The sequence below is a fragment of the Seriola aureovittata genome, chromosome 14 (genome assembly GCF_021018895.1).
Source record: "Seriola aureovittata isolate HTS-2021-v1 ecotype China chromosome 14, ASM2101889v1, whole genome shotgun sequence".
NCBI lineage: Eukaryota > Metazoa > Chordata > Actinopteri > Carangiformes > Carangidae > Seriola > Seriola aureovittata.
This window is the reverse complement of record NC_079377.1, coordinates 21,986,751-22,008,214: the sequence shown is the minus strand read 5'-3', so window position 1 is coordinate 22,008,214 and position 21,464 is coordinate 21,986,751. Positions and strand designations below refer to the sequence as shown.

At 40.4% G+C, this 21,464-nt stretch overlaps 1 protein-coding gene and 1 non-coding gene across 3 annotated transcripts; both read right to left on the bottom strand.

The window, feature by feature from the left end:
- Window positions 1–130: 130 nt before the first annotated feature.
- On the bottom strand, window positions 131–10,366 carry gpr155b (G protein-coupled receptor 155b). 2 transcript variants are annotated; one of them, XM_056395723.1, is made up of 20 exons: window positions 10,235–10,366; window positions 9,522–9,725; window positions 9,147–9,294; window positions 8,800–8,929; window positions 8,504–8,682; window positions 8,070–8,222; window positions 7,844–7,911; window positions 7,344–7,515; window positions 7,087–7,242; window positions 6,799–6,882; window positions 6,358–6,481; window positions 6,162–6,246; window positions 5,647–5,734; window positions 5,241–5,466; window positions 4,922–4,999; window positions 4,194–4,348; window positions 3,976–4,071; window positions 3,836–3,900; window positions 3,578–3,715; window positions 131–2,804 (listed from the first exon to the last, which is right to left on the bottom strand). In XM_056395723.1, exons 2-20 carry the CDS (start codon window positions 9,677–9,679, stop codon window positions 2,246–2,248), a joined length of 2,862 nt encoding a protein of 953 aa, XP_056251698.1. In that variant the 5' UTR covers window positions 9,680–9,725; window positions 10,235–10,366; the 3' UTR covers window positions 131–2,245. The 2 variants fall into 2 exon arrangements, with proteins under 2 accessions (XP_056251698.1, XP_056251699.1); XM_056395724.1 differs by having other exon boundaries at window positions 2,663–2,862.
- Window positions 10,367–10,685: 319 nt separating this feature from the next.
- Window positions 10,686–10,767, bottom strand: trnas-cga (transfer RNA serine (anticodon CGA)). Its single transcript has one exon. It is a non-coding gene; the product is annotated as a tRNA-Ser (tRNA).
- Window positions 10,768–21,464: the final 10,697 nt, after the last annotated feature.

Sequence of the window (21,464 nt, the reverse complement as noted above, 5' to 3'; positions counted from 1 at the left end):
ATTCTCCAGTCTGCTCGTGGGAGACAAAATCTGCGAAACAACAACATGCGAAAACTGTGTAAAAATATAATGAAGTCGGTGATGTCCATCGTTCAGTTGCAGGTGATTGACTGACATGTGAGACCTGGAATTTTTTTGGATGCAAACAGTTTATTTGTGCCTTTACGGTCACACAGTCATTGACTCGGATTGACAGCAACACACTTGATTCAAAAACATCCACAGTTACAACACACAGTTAATCCTCACATTAAAACCTCTCGTGTTTTCTCTCAATACTTCCCAACACACACATCCCACAGGAACATTTTTCGTCATGCACACAAACACACATAAACAAACACACACCTTCACACTGGCTGAGGCAGGCACTCTATCGCAAAAACTCATCTCTAACCACTCAGTAAACACAAGGACCTGATGTGAATTGCATGAACTTAAATGTAGTTGTCAGTTGGCAGAAGACACAAAGATGGTGCATGTAAAATACAGTGTATGCACATGCAGAGGAAGAACAAGGATCCAGCAGAACGTTATGCTCTAGATGAAAGGTCAGGGGTCACACAATGATTAGGATTTTTGCTCACAGAACAATGAATACTTGAGTTTCTTGGAAATCTGACAACGCAACAAAAATATCTTCATTAAAGCATCAGACTGACATTAGTGTGATCTTTGTCTCTGCTCTCCTACAACCCTGCCAACACATTGTAAACTTCATAGTATCACAAATCAACAGCAACTTAACAGAAGAGAAATAGTTGTAGTGTAAACAGTTCAGTAGTGGTTTTGTGTATAATATGCAGTAAGCTACGTTCAGGTTCATAGAGACACCGTAGATAAAGGGCTCATCTTCTTGAGGTTTCAGAAACTTAATCTCACATCCTGCAGGTTCAACTTAGTGGCAACGAAACAACTTGAGTTCTTCAGGTTCGGCCTCGGCTGAATCCTCAGATCAAGCTTGTGCCACATTTGGCTGAAAAGGCATCTGTGCTAATTCTCCACCCTGCCTGAATGAATCCATTTACATGACCACAATCGCTCCCAAACAAATGTTTCACATCGACAGCGACGACACAATTAAATAACGCAAAGATAAAACTCATCTTTTGCAGCATCATCAGAAGACAAACATCCAGTGAGTTGCATAATTTAAAAACGTGATGAATGTTGTTATTCAGTCAGTGCAAGAGTTTCAGTGCCGAGCAGAAGTCTGTGCTGCTCTCAGTCATGCAAGTAGTCAGAGTAGACCAGTGGTTAAAAGACACAGCGTGCAAAATATCAAATACTGAAGTAACAGGCAGGTTCAGGATGATTTCCTATCTGAGAGAAAACATGGCAACATATAACAGAGCGAGCAGGTGAGAGCAGCCTGGCAGCTCATTGGCTAAGAGCAGACCTTCAGTACCATCAGTTTACTGGTCTGCTCTTGTTGTTTTCTCACCACTGGCACAAAAAATAACACAATATATGAGGATGACAGGCTGGTGAATGGCAACTTGTCCTTTTTAAAAAAACAAAACAAAACAAAACCAAAAACAACTTATTTCACACTCTGAAAATATTCATTGGCTCCCAGAAATCTAGATAAAAAAATGACTTTTCTGTCACTTCTTTGACAGCGATTTGATCCTGGTCACATCTCAGGGCAACTCAAATCAAAATGCAATAATCAAAGCCAGCTGAGTTCAGAGCAGCAAAAAAACTGAAACAAAAGAGAGTTAGAAAGGCTTGGTCCAGAGCCAGGAGGGGTGAAGTACTGGCAGGGAGTGCTTGTTTCGCCTTCTTTCAGTTTCCTTGTCTCATGTTATATTTGTGCTATGTGTCTTTTCAGCTGTAAATTTATGAAGGGGACTTCCAAGTCTTTCAGTAGTCAGAGCTAGAAATGTTCATTATTCGACCACAGGGTGAAGCCTGAGGGGACAAGCAAGCAGCAACCACCACGAGGAGCTTAAGACAACTGCCAATCAAGGCAAACATGCTATGAAATGTACCAGTTAATATCATCTTTACGGAGCAAATGAATCACAATTGCCACCATCACACACATTATACTATCACAAGGAAAGTTCTTCAGAGAAGATGTGGGTCTGTCTCATTTCCAAAGCCAGTATTTATGCAACTACCACTCATCCATGGTAGTTGCTGCTTCGTACCCCCAAGCCCGTTTTTTCCTCCACCTCTCCGTCATTCCCTGTTTCATCTTTCTCCTCTTCTTCTCCATCTGATTTCCACTCACTTCCTGTCACACGTTCTGGCACCATCCCTCCCCTCTCTCCTGTGGGAAGTGGTACAGCAGCGTAACTTCGTCCCTGAAGCTGTGCCGACCTGTCAAATGATCCAACACTCCTCCCTGCTGAAGTCGAACGCCGTACAACTTGGCCTCGGTTCTCCCAGCACACAGACCCCGCTCAACCAGCCAGTCCACCAAGTCACTGCCCCGAAACGCACTTTCAAGATGGGATGGGAACGAAGCAGGACCATGCTGGTGTAGGTGTTGAGGATCAACTGGGTCATGAGCTTGGTTGGACCGGTGCTGGGAAATCTGCTCCTCTGGGATATCAGAGTTGGAAATATGAGCTTGGTGTTCAGTCTCGGGGTCCAGCTGTGGTCGGGGTGGAAGAGAACATTGGCTACAGGGTTCAGATGGATCGTGGGTTTGGTGAATCTGGTGCAGATTCTGTGGCTCCTGGTTTAGTTGCTCCTGAAGATCCTGATGCATGTGTAGGTACTGGGGCTGAGGGGAGGGGGTATGTCTCAAGACCCCACTCTCCTCCTCTAGTCCTCCTCCTCCTCCACCAAACCTGTCATTATCAGAGGAAGGATTCACCTGTCGAAGCGCTCACACTCTCCCCTGAGCCACTAGGGGGCGATGGAGAGGAAAGGAAAAGTGGAAAGGAGCAGGCAAAGGAAGGAAGGGAGGTAATAAAGGAAATATGAAGGGAAGAAAGGAAAGGATAAGGATTAATGAAGGGGAAAGGATAGTGGAAAGAAATGTATGTGTTAGAAGCAAAGCAAAGAAAAGCACCCAAGGATCATAAAAATCCAGCAAACATGTTTAGTGTAGCTGGTAGTTTTTTTCATAGAGTTTTCAAGTGGCTAAATTTAAAATTCAACATCTAAAATATTTTAAGATTTCACAATGTAAACAAGGGGAAACAGCCTAAAAAGTTTTGCTATTTTATCTCTTTTGTCCTTAACAGACATTTCCAATAGCTGTGTGGCAACAGCAGAAGTCACGGCTACTGCTTCTTATTACTCTGCATCATCTGCAGAATTAAACATATACTGCAAACTGTGGTTAAAAGGTACAACAGAGTATAAATGTCTAAAGGCTTAACTTACTGACTTAACTAACTGTTTGATGGATAGAAAAAAACAGATCAGCAGATACAGCAGATAAAACACAAAAGGGATGCAAAGAAAAATCTAAGCACTTCAGATCCAAAGCAACAGAAATAAAGCCAGAGTTTACTTTCCACAGAACTGTACATATTGACATGTTCCTACAAAAGAGGAGACACAAGGTTCTGTATGACACACACACACAAAAGCAAACAAAAACCAGCACTCATACCTGCGTGTGTGTACTATGTCTTGTACACACTGATCTTTGTGGTAGCGGACAAACTGGGTGCAGGTGAGTCTGACCTCCTCTGGTACACTTGAGGGACTCAGATCCTCACTGTCCCTGCCGTGCCACAGGCCGAGCAACCTAACACAGACACACACACACACACACACACAGACTGTTCTAGTGCCGTGTCTCTGATTTGATCATTTATCAAAGGAATCTAAAAACCATGACGAACGAGTTGCTGAAGACTCTGCTCACCTTTTCTTGAAAGGCAAGATGATGAGGTGTCTGTCCAGACCAAAGATCCCAAAGGACAGGAAACCCTGAGACGGAGAGAAAAGGAGGTGAAATTCATAACAGCTCATTCAATGTACACACATACTTTACCCAGTCAGTACCTGTCCATAGTTTGCCACGGCACAGAAGAACTGTAGTTCGAGGTAAAGTCTTCCTGGATCTTTGTTAAACAACCACCACAGACAGCTGGACAGGTTCTACACAGAGACAGATTCACCAATCAGACAACAGAACATTTATCCGTACAGCAGCATGTATCCGGTATCTGATCGTGTTTTATGTACACACAAGTTTCCCCTACTGAGGACTTTATCCTCACCGCTAGCAGGCTGACACTGAGCAGCAGACAGAGCAGGACGTGTCTGACCGTCTGTTTATCGTCGGTGGGTTGGAGCCCAGGTGGCGGCAGGTTTAGCGGTTGCTCTGAGGAGGAAGAACTCTGGTGCTGCCCGTCACACAGCGCCCCACTGTCGCCTGGAGAGGAAAAGACACATTACTGGTGTAATATTCCAGAGTGATTGTGGATTATTTGCTCACTTTTGGATATTTCTTTTAATTTTTTCATGTTACATAACTGCATAACTTTCATCACACTAACAATATTTGATGCTTTTCTATTTTAACTATTCTAACAACTGAAAACAGTGTGTCTCCCACTTTTGTAATGGTCTTACATGCCAGGTTGTGACAAAATAAAAGTGTAAAATTCAAGCTTTTACAGTGAAGATGAGGGTGCCAGTTTCAAGTTATGAATTAAATTCTTAATTCTCTATTTTATTGTACAATTTATTGTTAGGATCTTTCTTTGTTATCTTTCATTTTGTAGAAGAAAACATGAACTTCTCTGTTTCATTTCCTTAATAACAGCATTAATGTGAAACAGAGCATAGAAGTCAACTCTATTCTACCAGGTTTTTGGACGTAAATCAGATTTGAAATTTTGGCCAAGCTAATTTAAAAATATTTTTCACATCAGTTCCTGCAAATAAAATGTACAACTTATATTCAATGGATATAAAATAAAATGATAACTTTTTAATTTGTTACCTGTGCTGTTTGTGTGCTCCCTTTGTGTGCTGGCTATCATGTCAGGTATGGTCTGGACAGGAGAGAAACTGTGGAGGTCTGACAACAGAAACAGTGGAAATATTTACTGTAGATCATCTGGTCAGTAGAGATTGGTTAAAGTTATAGAGTCATTTCAACGGTGCTTATATTTGTCCATTAAAGCTCTGTAATCATTTTAACACATTCAGATCACATCTACATTTTTGTTTCATTTAGGCAAATGTTAACCAACAGACAGAGGACTGCTTTCAGTCCAAATCAGAATAAACTAAAAGGTTTTAGCGAAGAACCCAGATACCTGAATTGATGCTGCAGGCAGGTGAATTTGCAGTGGGTGTCTGTTGTTGTGGTTGTTGTGGATCCTCCAAGCCACCAGGGGTCCTCAGCTCATCGTTGATGCCTGTTACTGCAGCTCTGCTCAGGGCCTGGTAGCCGCTCTGCTCCCTGTCTCCCTGGCTGAGACCCATCAGAGATATTGCACCAAGCACCAGACTGACTGCAAGCACCACTGCTGTGCTGATTATCTAGAGTGGAACAGAGCATTACAAATACTGCATTATTTTGAGTTCTGGGATTTATAAGAAATTCTTTGTTGAAAGTAAAAGTAGAAGTTAAAAGACAGACTTGAGCACAGCAGTAGTAAATAAACAGTACAGAATAAAAAACAGAGCACTATGTGGAGCTGCAGCAGGTGTGTTTCTAACCTGAGCTCTGCCATAGAAGAAGGCAGAGTCCATGGTTTCAGTCCTCTCTCCTGATATGAGAAGACTTCCGACCATGAGGAAGGGCACCCTACACACACACGCACACACACGCACACACACACACACACACACACACACACACACACACACACACACACACACACACACACACACACACACACACACACACACACACACACACACACACACACGCACAATTTTCAAACCAGGCAAATTCCAAACATTTTTCGTTGTCTATGTAATTCACTTCCCTATTGTGTATGTGTTGTAGGGACCGTCCCTGTCCTCTATTCATTCCACAATAAAAGCCTTTGAGCATTACATGCTCATCCATTTATCCTGCATATGAGAAAAACATGTCAAGAAAGCCTGAATGACAGCGCTGTAATTATCTGAGACCCTAGTTAACTGTGTCAAAAGTACACTTTAGTTTTACAATATACGTTATTATGATCTACAACGTAAATATGTTGATTTGAAACACTTTGACGCACCCCCAACCCAGAATCATGAACACTCCTGGTCGGAGTCTCAGCAGATCATCTCTGTTAGTCAGAGCCAGACACAGAGGGATTAAGCCTGAAAAACAGAACAAAACAACAGGTACATGAAAGCACCAGTGAGTACATACTTAACAGCTAATTTCAGTGCTGAGTCAAATGTAGTCTAATTACAAATATGCACACTTACCTGTCCAAATGTAGGTGCTGTACAGAGACCCGTAGAGCAGTGTGAAGGTGAGAATTTTGCCGAGCAGATTATCCTCTTGTTTCACAAGGAAGTTCCACAGGATCATACTGACACACACCAAGAACTAGAGCAGAGAACAGTTCAGGAGGTTAAGGTAGAACAGGGAAGTGAATGTGAGCAGCCAATGTGCTCAGCTGACATCTCCTGATCTATTAACAGAGAAAAGAGAAAGACAATAACCTCAAAATATCATGATATAAAAGGTTAGGTTAACTGGCAAATGTAAACTGCCTGTTAGTGTGAGTGTGAGTGGTTTTCTGTTTCTATGTGTCACCTATGACTCTCAAAGATAAGTGGGTATAGTTAATGGATGGATGGGTGACTGTTGATGCACATGGTTTAGAGCACTTTACACAAATCAGCTGTTGGATGGAGACTGACCTGAGCCAGGAAAAGGTTTAAGGCAAAGAGGTGAGGAAGTCTGTTAAATTTCCTGCTGAGCAACATCACAGCGATGGTCCAGACCTGAGAAGACACAGGCATATGATCACACTTATGACACTCATTCACATTATTTTCCATGCATCCTTTCACTTTGTGTGGAAATTCTTCCAGAACCACAAGGACTAAATAGAGTCTTTTAGTTGTCCTTCCTGTCAGCTTGACTGAACCACTGGAGGACACTGAAACATTGGTTTTGATACGAGATATGTCAGTAAACACACTCACCAGTGCTAGAAGACTGACAATGCTGATGTTGAAGCTAACGTTTTCAAGCTCCGTCACCAGCGGGGTCGGGTCCATTAGCGGGATTGTTAATAACCAGGCCGACACGTACATGATCGGTGCAGACAGAAACGTACTGATAACCATCCCTGATGTTACCTTGAGAGAAAGATAGAGAGAGCTTTATAGTTTATGGGCTTTGTTGGCATGCGACCTGAGCAGGAGACAGGAGGCAGGATTACAGCATCATCAGTACTTACCACCTCTAACTCCACGTTGTAGTGTGCAGCATAGATGGCCACGCTAGGTGCGGTGGGGAAGACTCCATATAGGAAAGCAAAGTTGGACAAACTGGTGTGGTTGGCACTCGTGCTGTTGACTCCTACGTCAAGAATATCCACCATGTCTTTACAGACCAGGGGCATCACCAGGCTGGAGAGAGGAGGTAGAGACAGGTGAAGCAGTTCTAGATGAAGAAGATCAGGCTGGGAACCACCGTCCAAATACTGATACACTTTGTCTAAAACCCCAGATTCTATTATCATTACACTGTCTAACATGGTTTTGGATGCACCAGCCACTTTGGCTTGTGGACACTGAATTACGACATTATTCTTCTGCAGTTAATGGTGGAATTGCACTGGACTGCATTATTTTATTATAATAATCTATCCCTAAATAGAGAAACGCAAACATTAGTAAGGCCACTTATATCACATACACACATACAAGCACCATCCCAGTCCCACTTACTACTTACAGCTTGGCTGTGATGAGAAGTATCAAGGCAACTCCAGTGTCTCTGGTTAGTTTTCTAAGTTGGCCGACCTGCCACAGAAACAGAGATGATGTTATTTATGTTAATATCCTCCATGTTTACACCGGCTTCAAAACAGTTGAAAACTAAGTTAAGTGGAGTAAACTAAACTTAAATAAAAATCTAAATTATCTTACATGAAGCTGCAGTAAGACTTAATTAAACTCACCATAGAGAGGCCAAGGTAAAACAAGGCTGCGCCTCCAAAGGAGTTGGCCAGGCCGTCTATGAACTCCGACAACACAGCGGGGATACGCTGGCCCAAGGCAAAATGGGAGACGATTCCCACTATCACCATAAACACTATTGGGTTCTTCAACACCTGCAGGGGTGACAAGTGTTAATGCCATTCAAGCCTCAATGAGAGTAATCATTTGTGACTTTAGAAACTCCAAGAGGTGGTATCAAAAACACATTGTTTTAGAAAGCTAAAAATGCAAAAATTGGGGCTTTAAATTGAACTTAACGTTTGTCAAACGGGGTGTCAATTAAAAAAAAGTTGAGTCCTCAGTTCTTACTTACACCCTGTCAGAGGGTTGGGATTATTATGCATGCTCTGGTTTGTAATTCACCATAAAAATCTACAACTAGTGCACACAATACCTGTAAGACTACAACTCCCAGGATGCCAAGAGTGCTGTGCTGAACATGGCTGGCCTGCCTCCACTTCTGCACCTCACAAAGAGCGAAGCCAATGGGATTGAGGAGCATGAGGGAGACCGGGGCAACTAGATAGATGTACTGGAGGTATTCTGGATATGTGCTCCGATACAAAGCATCAACTAGAAAATTAGAGACGGAGAGAAAGATGCATACTGTTTGTGTCTGAAACAGTGTTTTTCATCACTGACAATCTGTATGAGTAGTTTGTCAGTGTTAGTGTTTTGTGTCTGCCTCACCTATGGGGTATCCCAAGGCAAAGTCATTGCTCTGCGTAGCAAAGATTGCATACAGACCCGCCTTGCTGTACCTGCTGTCTGGACTGGCCACCATCAGTGTCAACACACATACGAGCACAAACACTGTCACCTACACACAGGATGGGAGCAATAAAGTCAGGCTGTGTTTGTTAGGTTCTCTATCACAGTACCATTTCACATCACTCCTCAATGACTTCCAAAGAGAATTTACCAAAATCTCACTCTTTGTCTGGAATTCTCTCAAACCAACATGATATAAAATAGAAAGTAAACACACATATTGTAAAAGTGTGAACACTAACGTAGGTACACGAAACTCAACCAACCTTAGCAACCAGGACGCTCCAGAGAAACGCCCAGATGACGTCTCCAAAGTCCAGCAACACCATGTTTTTAAAGAGCAGAGCTGGAAGAGCAAACTTAGACACAAAGTTCCCCAAACCCTTCGCCTGGCTCTCTGTGATGATATCTGCCCTGTGCGTGCGAATGGAAGAAATAACCATGAACGCATAAAAAGCAACAGAGCTTGATCACTAGCCACTTTCATATTTTGAATGGGTATCTCTAAAATTTCCACATACGGCACAAACCAAACATGCTGGCTGTATACCTGCAAAATGACAAAGACTATAAAGACACACTGGGGCAAAAAACACCTTCAGAGGCAGGAAACTATATTTGTATATATATTAATAACCTACCTGCCGGCTATGTAGCCACACAATATGATACCAAAGCACTCAAGGAGAGCTGGGAACAGTTTGTCGATGGACATGTGGGCCCCAGCAGCGGAGCCCACAATGGTATTATGGGATATGTTCTTCCCATGGATCAGCACATAGTTGTTCGGGGTCTCCATGGTGACGATGGGCTGGGGAATGTCAGCTCTCTGGAGAAAAGCAAGACTGGAAAAATCACACAAATCAGTGGCAGGCAGGGGTGACTGTAAACAGGCATGATAGGAATACACTGCGCAGAGAATAAAGAGTGAGTAACTGTGCAAATTTCAATGTCTTCAATGTCTGGAGGGGAAACTAAAAGAAACCAAGACGAAGGGGGCTTTTGTCAGGGTGCCCAGAATCGCTAACTCCGCCTCTGCGCGTGACCCTACCGTTAGCCAAGTTACCACGAGTCAACACGCTTCATTCAATGACAGGAGATTTCTACAATCTAACTGACACTGTAGCAAAGTGATGTTAATGCTCTGTAACGTTAAACGACGTAAGAAACTATGTGCTTTGTATGGCAGCACCATTGTGACTGTCAGCTGACCGTTAGCGTTAGCCAGGTGCATGCTAAAAACATCAAGGAAAACACGGCGTTAGTGAAATCGCAGGACGCGATAATGTACATCTGCCATACCTGAAATGAATTAATGATTTTAAACGACTCGACCAGAAATTATATCGCTTACCTCTGTTACTTATAAGACCATCCCTGCTTGGACATATAGGAGACTCATATGTCTTGCTAGGTGAGCCAGCCAGTGTTTTCGCCGTTTGGGTGAGCGGCTCCTGAGTCTGACAGCTGCCCAGAGTGGCAACGCCCTGAAAAATGACTGACAGGCGATTCAGCCAATCATCACCAAGACACACTTCAAACTCTAACTGTGATTGGATAATGATTATTGCCCTGTGGCGCTGCATTCATGTAATAAGGAGATGATTAAATCTTTGGACCTCAAAGCTAAATTTATTTTACAGCAACATAACAGACAGAATGTCAAGACAAAGGGGAATTAGTAATGGTTTTCGCATTCATTAGTTAAATACGATTATAATAAGCCTTCGACTGAAGTACTGAGTTTTAATGTTATCAGAAGACATCTACTCTCTTCAATTCCTTATGTTTGCAGCACTGACAGACGCTGTGAGCAGGATTTGAACCTGCGAGGGGAATCCCCATTGGATTTCGAGTCCAACGCCTTAACCACTCGGCCATCACAGCTCTGTTTCTCAATGCTCCTTCCATAGTTAGAAAGATAAATGACCTCGAGGTGATTATCTTTCAGTGTCATATTGCATATGATCAAACTTCAATAAAGGGACAGGATTTTAGTTGAAGCAACATCATTGTTAGGCCATGAAGCCGGACAGATAAAGGGATGATGCGTTTGAGGTCTAATTGGTTTACAAAGGTTGATTTACAACTACAAACAAATTTGAGCCTTGCCTTTAGATCATACAAGTTCTTTATATTCTAATATGTTAGGTCTGTTGTGTGTGTGTGTGTGTGTGTGTATAATAAATAGTGAGGAGAGATATGAATATGCTAAAAATAAACACTGTATGAATATTCTGAGATATACACAATGTGAACACTAGTGACAGTATGAATATTTTGAAATGTAAATGCAAGGAAATGAAGAGTAAACAATTAGAGGTATGATAAGAATTCAATGTACAAATATGGATATACTGTAAAATACATAACCAATATAGGCAGTGATCTATTCATTATTAAGAATCAGCAGTATGAACATGTTTACACTGTGGGTCTGATTTAATCAGTGGTATAGACAAGTTTTACTTTTAAAAGTGAATGATAGCATGTTACTCACCTAGACCCTCCTCACTGTGTCTGGACTCTGCCGTTGGTGAGACAGGTGGAGGCGGTATTGCATCTGTACTGGCTCAGGTCCTGATGAAGACAGAGGGATGCTGAAATCGCCTGAGAAATGTAAAGACCTAGTGCACTTTCAATCATGGCTGATCTCCTAACAGTAATGTAAAGTGGTTACAACATGGTGAACCGATCGACGTGTATTCACTCGGTCTGCTGGGTCAATAAAATCTCAATTAGGTAGAGTAGATAAAAGTACATTAAATGTGTAGTGTACTGAAGGACAAATTTGAGGTACTTGCACCTACTACTCCACTACATTTGAGTGTAAAACATTTTACTTTTTACTCCACATATGGTTGTGACTTTATGTTTCTCCACCAGGTGGCAGAAACAACCAATTTTAGCTCTAAACAGCACCACCATTAGAAGTTTGTCTAGTCTACCTTGCCAGACAGTCTGCCAAAGGGAACAATTAGCGTCCAGGGGCCACAAATTCTCATGTGTCTAATAACGGGTAAAGGTCATTTTGTGATTAATTTATCTGCTTCAACATCATGGCAGTTTGTGATTAAAATGTTCAGTGTGATTTGTAAAAATAGTTTGTTTCATTTTGTGCAACAAACTCAATAAAGACATAACTTACAAGTCATTCTTTTGAACACACCCATTCTACCTAATCATCCGTTCTTTCCATCTGTGCGTAATGAATGAGAGGAAAGTGCTTCATAATGAAATTCAACATATCTTGCGCCCACATAGTTATTATAATAATTATCTTGGTTAGAAGTTAGAACAAAGGAGCTCATATTGTTCTGTCTGACATAGTAATGGATCCCAATTTTGCTGAAATCAGGGCAGAAAAGTGTCACATTTCAGCTTTCAGCAAAGTCTGATCGAAAGAGATCCCCTTTATAAAAAAAAAAAAAACCTTTGGCAATAAAAAATATTACATTCTTACACATTCTTCAGTTGTACAGTGGTGAGATCATCACATGCCTGTGGCCACTGATTTCATCAAGACAGAATCTTAATGAGCTGCTGAAGTCAGTGGAAGTGTGGGAGACCGGCCGACATGAAACATTTTAACGTGATATGTATAATGGGGTTGCATTTGACTGCCGACACCTACATGACACTTTCTAATATAAATGTCACGCAGAAGGGCAGCAGCAGAGGAAAAGGTCAAATTATTTTCCTAATTGTGGAAATTTGGACAATCTTAAGATTCACATTTCCATCCTTTAAGGTGGCAAACTGCTTTTTTGTTAACCACAGTCTTGTCTTTGTCTTTGCATAGAAATGGCGTGGGGTTGTCTTTTCTCTAGGTTCCTTAAAGGATTACAGATAAAACACAAACACAAAAGTTAAATATCTCAGATTAATGCTGTGCACAACCAGAATGACAAATACGATCAGACTGTCAAGATCCTGGTGTTTCATGAAATTTCATCTGGTGGAAAAAACAATCCCATGTCTCCTGCTTGAAGTCAGAATATTTGTGGAAAATGAACAATGTCTGTGGCTAGTTAACATTCAGGGTGGTATTACTTCAACCTCTCCGCATTTAAACCAGGCTTTTTAAAAGTCTTAACGATAACGATAAATCAGTGGGGCTGATACACATGTCAGTCCCACTGTCCTGTCCTGCAGCTGCCATGCACTGTGTGTATTAGATTATTAATTCCGGTTTGTTCTTAGTGTTTCAGCACACAGTGGTTCCCATATTTATACAAACCAGATATTAATCTTCAACTGCTGCCGCCCAGAGCAGAACACCTGATGTGCATGTAATGATGCCGCAAAGCTGTTGACAACCGGTACGCAACCTGTAATGTAGATGTGGCACACAACAGGGCAGCAGCACAGAGAAATAATGACAGAACATTTTCCTAACTGTGGCAATTTGATTTGACATCATTAGGATTTATTCACAAAGATCAGGTTGGTCAATATAATGTCCAAAAGACACCTGGCTCTGTGACCTCTAATTGCACCTTTGATCAGCAGAGGGGCCTTTTCTCTTTGGCCCAAATTCTCTGCCGCTCATTCCAGGAGTCATCTGGTCAGCTCAAGTGCTGACCCCGGACTTTAGAAACATGCTACTGCATTCTTTAAACCACTTTAGCCCACGTTTGCCTCTAACTGTGCTCTTTTAGGACCATATCAAACAAATTACAGGGCGCACCCATGATTCTGTTGTCTGTCATGGCACTTTCGCAATCGTGGTCCTTGAGATGCAGAAAACTTCTGGTGTCCTGTGAATCCTTGTTGGCCACTCAGAAGGACAATCTTCAAGCTTTTTTTTTAATTTGACCAGAAACTCAAGAGAAGCGAAACAAAGACGGAAACAGCACACACAAACAGCACACACAAACACACTCCTGCATGTGTCTGTATGCAAACATAGCTCCAAGGCCACAATATGGAAATGACCGACTTGATTTTAGCATGACAGCAACTTCACTGTTTTTCAGCATTCTGAAGTGACAGTGCTGCACCAATTATTCATAAAGTCACATATTTCAATCTGACAGGTTTAGATTGTTTAAGATTTGTTACTGGGTGTATAATGAAGTCCACAGGGAGCATAGCCTTTTGTACTGCAGCCTATAGCTTTTGGCCAGTGGAGAAGTGCATGGAATGTATTATACATCCTGTATTTTGTCTGAGGGTTTGTGGATCCATAGAGAGCCTCTCAGAAAGAGAGAGGCTCTCCATCATTTATGATTTACTGGATTGAATATACAATCATGAGGTCAAAGTGAAACAGATGGCTGAGAAATACAAACTAAAGAGAAAGTTTTTTTTTTTGTTAAAGTTATAGGAAGGAATACAATCTGAACAAAGACAGCGAATAGCTACCTTCATTACATGTCATGATCCTCCTCTGTCTTGCCCGCAAAGTAAATGTCAGGTCACGTTTCCCACGCAATGAGGACCATATGAAAATATTAACTGCAGCAGAATTACATTAGTCAATCAATAAAGGTAGCTTATTGATAATAACTGTGTTTGCAGCAAATCAGGAACATTCACATTTTCTGTTTGATGAGTTGGTTCATTAATTTAAATGTATTGTTGGTCGATTCGCTCAAAGAAAAAAAACTATTTATATTTGTAATGTTGGTAACGATGACCTGGTTTCAGATAATCAGATGAATGAGTATTTAATTTGTCACCGTAGCAACAAAACACTTTTACTTAACTCTTCTTCATGTGGTGTTTTTAGAGATGTGAGCTCAGCTTTCAGGTGTGGGTTTGATGGGACTCCACAGTGGGATGGGGTTTCCTCTCTGACTGAGAGTTAATTAATAATGTCATTGTTTTTCTTCAGGAGAGGAGCGAGAGAGAGAGAGCGAGAAAGAGACAGAGAGAGAGAGAGAGAGAGAGATAGAGAGAGGTGAAAACAGGAGGACATGAAACAGGATGCTCATTTAGGCATTTGTTATCTCACATAATGGTCGAGGCTGTCATCACTCACTCCGCTCCTGGCAGAGCTGAATGTCAAGGAGGCCGATGAGACCCACTTCAGTTCAGGCAGCGAGAAAATCAGCTTCAGTTCAAAAAGACAGAGAGGAAGTGAAAAATCAACCCTGTCTCCTACAAATTATGTTTGTGTAAAACAAAACTTCCACAGGAAACACACTTTGCAGGAAGCATGAGTGTGACTGGATTGAGTTTTCTGTTAAAGTAATGAGGATACGTTGGTAATTTATGTATTAGGCATTTTTTGACACTGAACAACCCACTGTCATGGAAGTTCAGGAAATAATGTACATGGACACGACTTTCAAACTTTCAAACATTTCAATTGGAAATATGATTTTGAATTTTTCGTTAACAGCCGTGGAGTCGCCTGCGAGGAGGCGGCTGAGGTTGATGGCGGCTGTACGAAGCCGGAGTCCTGTCTGTGGTTAGGTTTAGGCAACAAAAGTGCTGAAATTTAGCTAAACAAGTTGTGTCTGAATTGAGTTGTATAAAAACAGATGTTCTAGGAGACGGGGGTGGAAATATACAGTAAGGATTTATACATTTAGTTCTGCTCGTTTAATTACAAGGAAACCTGAGGGCAACCTGTTGTGTTGGTGATGATGCTTTCTGTATAACTAACACATCTTCCCCTGCTACACAAAGACTCTATTGTTTCTTCTTTTTTATTTTTTTATGTATAGACCTTGAACTGTTTGCGGATTATATTTGAATTTGAAAATATCTACTTGCTTCACCTCCTGGCATTAATGACACTTTATAAAACTATTATCCCTGTTAGAGTCAGGTAAAGTCTGCTTGTGGATCGTTACGTGTCGTTTATCTCCACGGACACAAGGGGAGGTATTGAGCTTGACATTTACCAACAAACGGTGCTCAAACACAAGTCTTTCTGCTGATCGGTGGTCTCCCTGCTCACGGCTCCACTCTCAGTTTATTTAATGACAGTCACACAGGCTGCGGCTGCTCAGACGCTGAGGGGAAATGAGGCTTCACAGAGGAGTGAGCAACATGACAGCTCCCTGATAGCAACATGTAATAATTTATTGCCACAGATCTCTGCACTCCAGCTCTGGGAACATTATCCATCCATCAATCACACACACACACACACACACACACACACACACACACAGAGCCCATTCACCCCAACGACAACATCATGTAATGTTCTCAGTTGTAGTCTATTGGAAGATGGACTTGTTGCTGCTGTCTGCCGATTTACATAAGGGAATTATTGAACATGTCTTCTTCTACATTTATGTTTATAGATATTTAATCCTTCACTGTCTCAGATTGTTGTTTTTTTTGTGTGTCAGACTCACATTTATCACTGTAACGTAATGTGAGACCTTGAATACACAGATTAACAATGTACAGTATCATATGGTCAAACTAGAAAATTCCTGAAGAAATTTTGAATGTTCCTGCTGCTTGGTGAGAGCAACATGGACAACAGTAAAAAAAAAAAAAAATGCCCTGAGAGTCTAATTAGCCAATCACAGTAAGGTGTTAAAGTCTGGTGTCTGTATCCAACAATACTATTTGCACCAAGGCTGGAAATCGCACACAACCTTAAAATTTAATTTTGCTCTCACTAAGAATGTGTTCAGCATAACTCTGCAACTTTTGTTATTTTGTTTGTTTTTGTTGTATAAAGTGAACACTTTTTTTTTCATTTTATTGAGCAAGAAAGAGACTATATATCATAAGAACCTAAAAACATTACACAATCAAAAATATAAGATCAATTTAATTCAATTCGGCAGATGATTGTAGAGGAATAAAAAGCACAATCTTTCCCTTTGAAATGAAGTGGATTCGATGTTCAAAGCAGCTTCAAATGGAAATATTAATGGGAAATTTGACAATTTAACAAAACATGGTGCTAATCATTACAGAGTTTACATATTGTCTTGAGTTGTGAGACCAAAACTTTACTTTTTAGCATTTTAACTCATGTTTAAATGGAAATGTAAAAAGGAATCTGCTGTTTGAACTACAATTTGATCCAGAGGAAATTTAAAGAGGTTCAAAAGAAAAAAACAATTTTAACAGTATCCAGCACATGACATACTTGGAATAAAAATAAAGAGCCAGAGAGAAGAGGAAAGCCTTTTTTTTCTTCATACTATCCTGTGTGGTCTGCGCAACGTAGCTCAGATCCTAGCTCATTAAATTCCCAACACGATCTGCAAAGCTTAGCTTGATCACAGTTTTGAAGTTTGGTGTGGGCTGAACCCTTGGAGGTCATGCATTTCCAGGCATAGCTGTATCAGTTAATGCCCAAATCCACGCTGGCAAGAACAGAAGATGAGTTGGTTTTATTTATTATTTTTTTCTTTTGTGGAAATATTTCAGATGTTGGGAAGATCGCTCGATGCTTTGACTTTCCCCCGCTGCTCTATTCCCTTGTGTTTTCTCAGATTGACCGCTACACATCTCGACTATGTGGGATTCACAAAACAGAAAATATCTGCTTTTGGAAGATTGCAAAATGGACATTTTTTGATATCTGGTATTCTTTATGCAGCAACATTTCAGAGCCTTTTGCTTTGGCTGGTGTTTTGATTTCTCCCAGCTGGGCATTTTGGTTAGTTTTATTTTGTAAAGCCTCTTTAAAAAAAAGAAAAAAGAAAAGAAAAAGGACCTCTTAAACAGCCATGGCTCTGTGGAATTATCTCTTAAAAGCTATAACTGTAGAACCTTTGAAGAGTCACCTCCTGTCAGATCCCCCAGTATGGGGGATGTATGAAAAACCAGACTGCCTGGTGGTGAGAGAGACTCAGTTCATAATGTGATTCTGGCAAACATCCGGACTGAAAGCCCAGTCTGTGTAGAGTTTTTTATGTGATTAAAGCACCTTTCAGGAATCATCCTTTATGTTTTTTTGGGGGTTTTTTTTTGTAGAAATGGCCGAAAGTTTAAAGAAAAAGGCAGAACACTGTGTTTATTTTTCTAAAAGCAGAGAAACAATAGAGATAGATTATAAAAAACAGGCTGACGGGCGACCAGATAGACACGCCTGCTTTCTCAGCAGCCAGTCAGCAAGTGAACCTCAGGACAGCTTGATACGAGGGTGCTGGTTGTTTTTCTCTCTTTCAGTCAAATTTGTGTAAGAAAGACTATGATGAATGTACCTGCTGTTTGTGGACAGATAAGGGAGAAACATACAGGCAGAGAGAGGGTTTCAGAGTTCAGTGCTGAAGGATCTTAACATTGTGGTGGAGAGCGTGCAGACAGTGACACATGGGAGTGTCGAGGCAGAAATGGTTTCATATTGATTCAACCTCACACACAAACACAGGAATAAACACGGACGCTGAATGTGTTTAAATTCAGTTTTGGGGAAGATCCTTTTGAAATGTAATAATAATCCAGATGACTAATTACCCGTCGTCTGCAGATATCTCTCAGTAACTTTAACAGATTACAATGACATTTATTTTGTTTATTTATTACATAATTCTGTTATATGTTTAAATCCACAGCTGATTTTTGTAATCCCGTATGATTTACTCATGACCCTTCAGTTTAACAGTGACCTAATAGTGAACTTCTTTTTCCAGCCTCACATTATATTATGAACCACATCGGTTGGTGTGACCAATGATCTTTTTGTTATTGATGACTCAGACCACTCCTCTGTTCGCCACACTGACGTTGTACTTTGACTGTCATCATGAGAAAAACAAGAGGAAAATAACAACCTCTGACCTCTTGTGGATGTGCATTTAATGACTCACAGAAGCAAAGGCAGAAGCGGTCAGATGTTGTTGTTGTGTCAGGAAGCAGGTGGAGGGGAATTCACTTAGCTGTAAACGAGTAGCTTTAGTTCTGCTTTGTTGTTGAGATTGATGCCACTCGTACAAACTAAACACCAACTGTCTGTTAAATATGAGGCTACAGCTAGCAACCAGTTAGCTTAGCTTAGAAAAAAGATTGGAAACAGGGGTAAGATAAGGAAGTTGCTGTGCCTGGCCAACAAACTGTCCATCACATAACCCCCATAAAAAGGCCAGCTGACATTTTAAGACTTTGTTTTTTATGAGATATAATGCAGGGCTGTTAATTAGTGATCTTTAGAGGTGCTGGTAGACATTGTTGGGAAGAGCACGACTTGTAAATAACACTGTAGTTATTTCTGAAAGGCAAACAAATTAATTGGCAATGAAACTTTGCAAATATGTTAATCAGCATCACTTTACTATTGAGTGAGAAATGTGTGATTATGCACTTTAAATAAATCTTTACTTGACTCTAAAAGTCTTACTTTTTTTCCCGTGGTTATATTGTACATCTCAGTGAGGAGCATAGCTTTTTTGGAATAAAGCACTACACTCAACCAACGATCTGCTAAACTACTCTTTTTGTCTTATTATGTCAAGGAATACAACAGCACTCAAGCTTTGTTCAAATGAATTTTTTATGGTCAGTTTTACACCAAGACACAGAATCACTGTTGATTTGAAGCTTCAAGCTGAGGCGGATTTCAACACGACAGAACAACACGCTTGGTAAATAAAACATTGATGCTACGTGGCATGTGTGTGTTTGGATATGTATTGTGTGTGCTGCATGTTCATGGCCTTGAGGAGTTAGGTTATGTATAATGTATATTACAGCTCACTCTCCGCTGTCATTGAAATAGTAATTATTGGTCTGTTCTTTATGTTATTTAACACGACAGGGACAACACCTTCAGTCACCTGCAGCAGCAGTAACAGCGGGATGTTTAGGATAAACTGGATAGTTAACATTAACCCTGGTTAATTAGATAAAGGCTGTGTCACCTTATTCATTCTTAACAGACTTTGGGAATGTAACACATTTACATTGTGCTAAATTAATGCTATATATTAATGCTAGATATTCGCTGTGGTCCCACAATGCACTTCTTTGGAAATTTGCAGTAAGGCATCTTTAAAAAAGCAAAACATAATAAAACAGTGAGATGACACAATACAATGAAGGAAGTCTATAAACATGATTTCAAGTGCATTAGTGTAAGTGCTAGATGGAAACACTGGAGTTAATCACAGCTGCACTAAATTTAAATATTCCAAATGGTTATGAAGCAGCTTTTAAATTATTATTTTTTCTTTCTCCAAGAACTTAATCTTTATTTGACCTTATAATACAATGTCTTGCAGGAACATTAATAGTGCAACCCTATTCATCAAAAACTGTACAAAGAGAAAAGAAAGAAAAAAGAAGAGAATTAAAATGTCCATATTCTACTTCTTGGGTTTTCTTTAGTGTGTTATAGCTTTTTATCTGCTAAGTTACAAAGCCCGAAGTTTCTCTGGCTCTGCTCCTGCAGCGCTTAAACCGCCTCGTTTGTATTCCAGGCTTTTCTTCCGTAACTCATCTGTGTCACTATGTAACCCATTCACATAATGCTCACCTATAGGCTAGTTTGGCAAACCCTCAAAAAAAGCTAAGAGAGGAGGCTGGGAAGAGTTTGGTCAGTTCTAGCAGGTCGCCATGTCGAGAAGACGCTGTTTTGTTCGGTGCAAATGCAAATTCCTTTTGTATACCTATAACTGACGGTGCAAACTTACAATGCAGTCGTTAGTGGTGACAGAGGAATAATATATTTGCTATCAACTTTTGCTTTGGTATTTCCTGACAGAAGACATTTTCCACTTGCTAGCATTTTATATTCATAGTAATAATAATAATAATAACTTTATTTGTATAGCACCTTTAAAAACAGAGTTTACAAAGTGCTTTGACAGCCAGGCAAACACAGCAACAACAGTTTGACAACAGAAAGCCAGACACTAAGGCCAAACAACAGCAGGAAAGAAATGAGGTAAAAGAAAGAGAGAAAAGACTTACAATACTATATACTTCAATTTTAACGCTTTTCCATTCACGTACAACTATTAACAGGGGAATATATAGAAAAATGTTTACAAAACGATTGTGATTGAAAGACTAACTCCACTGTTATTTATGGATTTGAGAAGTTGCCATTTCCAATTATGTTGTGTTTTACTTTAGTTTTACTACAGTTCACTTCCACTATGGTAAGAGAATAAGACAGTGGTCAAGCGCCTGTGGCTATATACGCCTGTTTCAGTCAGTGGTTCAATTGAGAGGCTGCACAACAGGAAGTTTTATGATAAATAAGGACTTTAAAAAAAAAAAAACTATGAATCATGCAAAGCTGCTTTTGTAAAGTCCCAGAATAAAAATATAGAGCTGGAAATGAACATAATAGGTCTCCTTGAAACTACTGTGTGTGTGTGTGTGTGTGTGTTTCTTGTTACCTCGAAGCGATTTAATTCTGTACTTTGATTTTTACGTGATGATAAACAAAACACTCAGGAAAACGACACATAGCTTGACATAACTGTTGCATTGTCAGGTTTTTATGAGCGAGCATCTTAAATTCATTTCTAAACCAAGTAAAGGTCGGTTGTTCCATCTGCACAAATAAATGTTAGATTTACCCATAATTGTTTATGGATTGTTTGTATTCTAAAATAATAAAAACGGTGATAACTTGTATTTAGTTCACGTTGTGTTCTCAAAGAAAGCCCCGACTCAAACTGGGACACAGCTGAAGGAAAGAGCACAAC

What these genes read in the sequence shown, in the direction of transcription:
- gpr155b (XM_056395723.1), bottom strand. Translation starts at nt 9,679, where the DNA reads ATGGAGACCCCGAACAACTATGTGCTGATCCATGGGAAGAACATATCC. An exon ending in ACAACGTGGAGTTAGAGGTG is followed by an intron (nt 7,243 to 7,343) that starts GTAAGTACTGAT and finishes CTTTCTCTCAAG; the next exon opens with GTAACATCAGGGATGGTTAT. An exon ending in TCTTCTATGGCAGAGCTCAG is followed by an intron (nt 5,467 to 5,646) that starts GTTAGAAACACA and finishes GTTCCACTCTAG; the next exon opens with ATAATCAGCACAGCAGTGGT.